The 6,118-nt window shown below is 42.7% G+C and overlaps 2 protein-coding genes across 14 annotated transcripts in view; one reads left to right on the top strand and one right to left on the bottom strand.

Moving 5' to 3' along the window:
* Positions 1 to 1,593, bottom strand: part of tp53bp1 (tumor protein p53 binding protein, 1) — a 71,883-nt gene extending 70,290 nt beyond the window's left edge. For 7 of the 12 annotated variants that reach the window (XM_037754901.1, XM_037754977.1, XM_037754944.1 and 4 more), the window contains exons 1-2: positions 1,177 to 1,587; positions 101 to 207 (exon numbers count right to left, since the gene is read on the bottom strand). The gene's annotated coding sequence lies outside the window, so the exon portion shown is untranslated. Of the gene's footprint in view, positions 1 to 100; positions 208 to 1,176 lie in introns of all 12 variants that reach the window. The other 5 variants (XR_005204683.1, XM_037755004.1, XM_037754967.1 and 2 more) reach the window with 4 other exon arrangements.
* Positions 1 to 6,118, top strand: part of map1aa (microtubule-associated protein 1Aa) — a 62,236-nt gene that overhangs the window by 41,322 nt on the left and 14,796 nt on the right. For both annotated transcript variants that reach the window (XM_037754880.1, XM_037754890.1), the window contains one exon: positions 5,956 to 6,038. In XM_037754880.1, coding sequence (XP_037610808.1) covers positions 5,956 to 6,038 — 83 coding nt within the window. The remainder of the gene's footprint in view (positions 1 to 5,955; positions 6,039 to 6,118) is intronic.

The raw sequence follows: 6,118 nt of genomic DNA, 5'->3' as shown, positions 1-6,118 counted from the left end.
ATTCCATCATGGTATACATTTACTTGATGAAATTATTTTATCTTTATTTCTTTAATGACTCTGGTGGTCAACAGTGAGTCTAAAGGAAAGAGGGTCATACCTGTTCTCCTTTACTGTCGTACGATGTGAAGGTCGTCTCTCCAGCAGCACTTTGTCTTTCTGGTGTCAGCGCTCCGTTTTAATGTGATGTCATAACAGTTAAAGGCGCTAAAAGAGATGAGATAAAGATTAATGTAGTTAATTTAAGGCTCGTCTGTGAGGTCTGTGAGCGCTCCCTGAAATAACGGCCTGGGTTCAGATTACCTTCCTGTCAGCTTATGTTCGCCACACTAACATGCTTTTTAGTACGCTAAAACAGTATGTGAGATATTTTAGTATGGACGAAACCTTTAGTATGAAACCAAAAGTACGCTAATTGCATACTATTTCCGGTGAAATATCCCACAATGCAATGCAGTAGTGACGACAACGTTCATAACAGACGTTGACGGACGGCTCTGTAACAACAATAACGCTTCAATTTAACTGTAAGTATAAGATTTCACTTTGCTAGGGGTAGTATATATATTTATAATTCAGACTTTGATTCTCACAAACTGTTGGTACGGGTTACCATGGTTACACGTCTCCAACCGGCAAGGAGGCTCTCAGGAAGCGACGACGTTAATTACAGATACACACTACTGATTATTCACACAAAAGTATGTCGAACAATAGTGTGCATATTGAGTATGTACTGTAGTGCACAATATGTGATTTTGGACGAAGTATTCGTCATTTACAGACACTGCAACAGGAAATAAACTCTCTCTAAATCACATTTTCTCTTCTAACCTCAGACAGTTTGATTGTTAGAGGTTTGAAATGATATAACTTCCCATTATTTCACAGAAAAAAAATAAATTATTAGGCTATAATTTTGTGCAGCAGAACACGTTGTTTTCTTCTTTCCTACTTTGTTAATTAACTTACAACCATTCAGATTTATCTCACAACCCCTAGGGCTCCCAACCACTGCCTTAAAGAGGAACAATACACACCATGTCAACTGAACATCAACCAGGTGAACACTGTGTACATCAACAGGTTAGATTGACCCATCAAAAAATATATCCAGAGAGTAGAGTGCATGGCAGAGGATACAAATATAATCTGTAAAATATGATGTCTCTCTACCTTCAAAGCCGTCTGGAAGTCCAACAACGTAATAAATCCTTTAAAACTGAATCACAACGGTCCAACATTTAAGTAGTAGTCCATTTGATTTCATTTAGGCTTCAACAGTGGGGTGTTGCTCCATCCATTTGTTGCCGGTAATATTCATGAAATACATTCAGCCACAGTTTGGATGTTTCTGTCACGCTGTGTGCTGACTGAGTGAACGCAGCTGCCAGCGGTCTGCAATCACTGAGAGACAATCAGCTGCTGATCAGAGTCAGGAAGGACTTCTAATTCACAAATAAAGAGCTGAAATGTGGAGCTCAGGCTACGTTCCAGATCACATACTTCTTCCTTTTAGCTGCCCTTACAAAGTACGTACTGTTGCATGCAGTATGAGTACATTTGGGACATACTACTTCATCATAACATTGCGTCTTGAACTTTGACCTTCTTCCTCTTATATCTGCAGTGAAAAGGATTGTGGGTCAGAATGGCCAGAAAAGCAATCTGGCTTGCATACTGCAAAATACGATGGGATGTAGTAAGTAGGGCCGTCAATCGATTAAAATATTTATTCAAGATTGTCCATAGTTAAACCCAAATTAACACATTTTGTATCTGTTCAAAATGAACCTTAAAGGGAGATTTGTCAATTATTTAATCCTCTTATCAACATGGGAGTGGACAAATATGCTGCTTTATGCAAATGTATGTATATATTTATTATTGTAAATCAATTAACAACACAAAACAATGACAGATATTGTCCAGAAACCCTCACAGGTACTGCATTTAGCATAAATAATATGCTCCAATCATAACATGGCAAACTGCAGCCCAACAGGCAACAACAGCTGTCAGTGTGTCAGTGTGCTGACTTGACTATGACTTGCCCCAAACTGCATGTGATTATCATAAAGTGGGCATGTCTGTAAAGGGGAGACTCGTGGGTACCCATAGAACCCATTTACATTCACATATCTGGAGGTCAGAGGTCAAGGGACCCCTTTGAAAATGGCCATGACAGATTTTCCTCGCCAAAATTTAGCCTAAGTTTGGAGCATTATGTAACCTCCTTTTCGACAAGCTAGTATGACATGGTTGGTACCAGTGGATTCAACAGGTTTTGTAGTTTCATGTGATACCACTATCTTCACTCTGGCTTTAAGACTGATTCCACTACAACCTAAAAATAGCAGGTTGCGTTAATGCATTGAAGAAGTTAGTGGCGTTAAAACAAATTTGCGTTAACGCGTTATTATCCTATAAGCCCTAGTAGGAAGACATCCTGGTATTTTTGGCGTACTGTAGTTGACCTACTGTTTGTATTGGGACATACTAAATACAGTAGTATGGTAGTATGGGTATTGGAAAGCACAGTAAGTGTTAAACATTTAACATACTGTAGTTGTCATGTGAAAAGCACCAACCGCTGGTCACTTTCATTCACATCAATAAAACAGGTGTCCAGAATCTCACATGAACTAATGAGCTTCTAGTCTTCATCAACATACTGAGAAGAACATAAAGAGCCTGGATATCGGTCTTGTTGTTGTTTTTTCCTCCCAACATGAGTTAATTAATTCAGAGTACAATATCCACGCTGCTGCCGCTCATGGTGTTTATTTCTACATTCAAACAGTCTCCTGGGTTCAGAAAGAAAAAACACAACCATCAGCTCCACTTTACTTGTTTGATCAGCAGCTGAACAAACTCAGATTGTGAAGCTATTTCAGAGAATGTGACTAAAATAAACAGTATCTATAAAGTGGGCCATAGTTATTTTACTCACTAAACATGCAAATTAGCTCCTGATTCTGACTCGTCGGCTGATACGTCCCCCCCTGATGCTGGTAAAGCTGTTATTGCAAACTGACTCATGTATCTGTGACTTGTTTATATGAACGTGAGATTCTCTGACCAAACACACAACCCCTGAATGTGAAGTCATTTTCTCTCCAAGAGCTGAATTTATCTTTTCACCCCTCAGTGCCCTGGCCTCCTCTTTAGCAGAGGAAGGAGACATAAACACTGTGTGACAGCTCCTTCACAGTTTTGAGGCGTAGGAAGGAACATCTTTCATGCTAAATATAGATCCTGATGAAGTGCCTGCATGCATACGTATAGCTCTGCTGCTGCTGCTGTTTGGCCCTCGCCGTCACCTCCTGTACTATGTGATGCTGCGTGCATACTCTCCTATACTATGTGATGCTGCGTGCATACTCTCCTGTACTATGTGAAGCTCCGTGCATACTCTCCTGTACTATGTGATGCTGTGTGCATACTCTCCTGTACTATGTGATGCTGCGTGCATACTCTCCTGTACTATGTGATGCTGCGTGCATACTCTCCTGTACTATGTGATGCTGTGTGCATACTCTCCTGTAGTATGTGATGCTGTGTGCATACTCTCCTGTACTATATGATGCTGCGTGCATACTCTCCTGTAGTATGTGATGCTGCGTGCATACTCTCCTGTACTATGTGATGCTGCGTGCATACCCTCCTGTACTATGTGATGCTGCGTGCATACCCTCCTGTACTATGTGATGCTGCGTGCATACTCTCCTGTACTATGTGATGCTGCGTGCATACTCTCCTGTAGTATGTGATGCTGCGTGCATACTCTCCTGTACTATGTGATGCTGCGTGCATACCCTCCTGTACTATGTGATGCTGCGTGCATACCCTCCTGTACTATGTGATGCTGCGTGCATACTCTCCTGTACTATGTGATGCTGCGTGCATACTCTCCTGTAGTATGTGATGCTGCGTGCATACTCTCCTGTACTATGTGATGCTGCGTGCATACCCTCCTGTACTATGTGATGCTGCGTGCATACCCTCCTGTACTATGTGATGCTGCGTGCATACTTTCCTGTACTATGTGATGCTGCGTGCATACTCTCCTGTACTATGTGAAACTCCGTGCATACTCTCCTGTACTATGTGGTGCTGCGTGCATACTCTCCTGTACTATGTGATTCTGCGTGCATACTCTCCTGTACTATGTGATGCTGCGTGCATACTCTCCTGTACTATGTGATGCTGCGTTCATACTCTCCTATACTATGTGATGCTGCGTGCATACTCTCATGCAGCCTCCCCTCCCTCTCACAGAAATGCTGCAATGCGTCTCCCTCAGCCAAGACTGGGTCAGTGTAACTCAGCTAGCAGCGACAGCCGGAGGAGCGTCCCCATAGCAACAGCCAATGAGGCCGACGGCTGAGGGATTATTTTGCGTTATTGTTGTGATTGTAGCGTATTTCCAGGATTAAACCTCGTCGGGGGGGGGGGGCTTTAGTTAGGGCCAGTGGAGATATAAGATGGCAAGTGAGCTGAAGAGGCGACGGGCGGGGTTGAGGATGCTTACAGAGGCCGTAGCCTACTGTATGGGCAGAGTAATGGTGTTGACAGATGCTGGATGAAGGGCGTTGTATTGTCAGTAAATGGTGATGGTCATATTCAGCATTCTCATACTGGCAAACATTGTTTTCACATAATTTAAACCTTCAACAAGCAGCTCAGTTTACAGCAAATTAAACATCCTATAGAGTGTTTATTAATCTGTTACACATCCTAACCAGCAGCATGACAGTATAAGCAACCAGGTCATACTAATGAGTGATCCTCTGGCCTTTCATCTAGTGTCATCGTCAGCTCAAAATTTAAATTTGTCTACCATATTTGATTATAATCCAAATACCTGCAAAACTAAAGATATTCCCATCAGCTCGGCTGCACTGTGTTAGTGCTTATTAGCAAATGTTAGTATGCTAACACGCAAGGCTGCATTAAAGCATGAAGGGATCCGGGGCTGTAACTTTTTCACATTTCAAACAGATCAGGTTTGACGGCAGTACGTCATCCAGAGTAGGCTCTCATGACCACGCCCCCTTTTGGGGGAAACTAATCCCGCGTCCCTCATCGATGGAAACAGAGTAAACAGAGGAAGTAGAAACATATCTCCAAACTTCTTCTTTAAACAAACCGCTAATAGTGATAACGCTGTGCGGAAGAGTTGCTGTGTAGCTGGATGCACCAACAATAAATCCAAAAACACTGATCTCCAGTTTGTTCCCCTGCCATGTCCTAAAAAAGATCTAATAAAGGGGCTTTATGGCTCCAAGCTAAAAACCAGACCAGCATGGCGTCATCTCCGAGGCTGCGCTCCCTTTTGGGGGAAAGAAACTCGCTGTCACAGGAGAGAAAATGATGAAAAGCTGTTGTGTAGCGGGTTAACGAGGCTCATACGATACGTGAATATTCACTGTCAGTGTTCTAAATGATGCTGGTGACAGTGACTAGCACGGCTAGCTAATGTTAGTTTGAGTGTGAGGCTGCTGCAGTAATACAGTCATACATTAACGTTATATAACTAAATCTCAGCCTATAGATCAAACAGTTGGCTGTTAACACGTTTACAGACAACACTTAGCCTAACGGGATTCAATCAAATATACAAACATGTACGTCAAACTGCATGAACTCTCTGGGATCTTGGGTTTTCTTTCCCCCAGAAGGGGGTGCAGAAACATTTTTTTTACTCTACTGGCAGGTTGTGTCGGAGTAAAAACCCTGCTGCTGTTGCGTCTTTACGTGTGGAGCACATGTTGCGCACCGGGTAGCACTTCTCCCTGTGAATTGTATTTGTATCCATCCCCCAACTTTCAAATCGCCACTAGGAATAAAACTAAAGTTATGTGGGTTTGAACAATGTTTGCCTCTGTAACTCAGTGATTATTAGTTAGTTGGTGTTGTCTTAATGTTTTCTTTTACCTGTGTTTCCTGCAGGCCAGCGGATTCTCCGGTATCAGAGTGATGTCCTGGAGACAGCGGTGTTGGTGAACCCATCAGAGGAGACCGCCGCCTCAGAGGTGAGTCACACCTGGACAACACCGACAAAACACAGCAGCGTGATGATGAGCAGATGCTCTGACTCCTGCAGGACATGTTC

Source organism: Sebastes umbrosus, chromosome 2, assembly GCF_015220745.1.
Source record: "Sebastes umbrosus isolate fSebUmb1 chromosome 2, fSebUmb1.pri, whole genome shotgun sequence".
Taxonomy (NCBI): Eukaryota; Metazoa; Chordata; class Actinopteri; order Perciformes; family Sebastidae; genus Sebastes; species Sebastes umbrosus.
The sequence above is the reverse complement of the archived record's forward strand: the minus strand, read 5'-3'. Positions and strand labels throughout refer to the sequence as shown.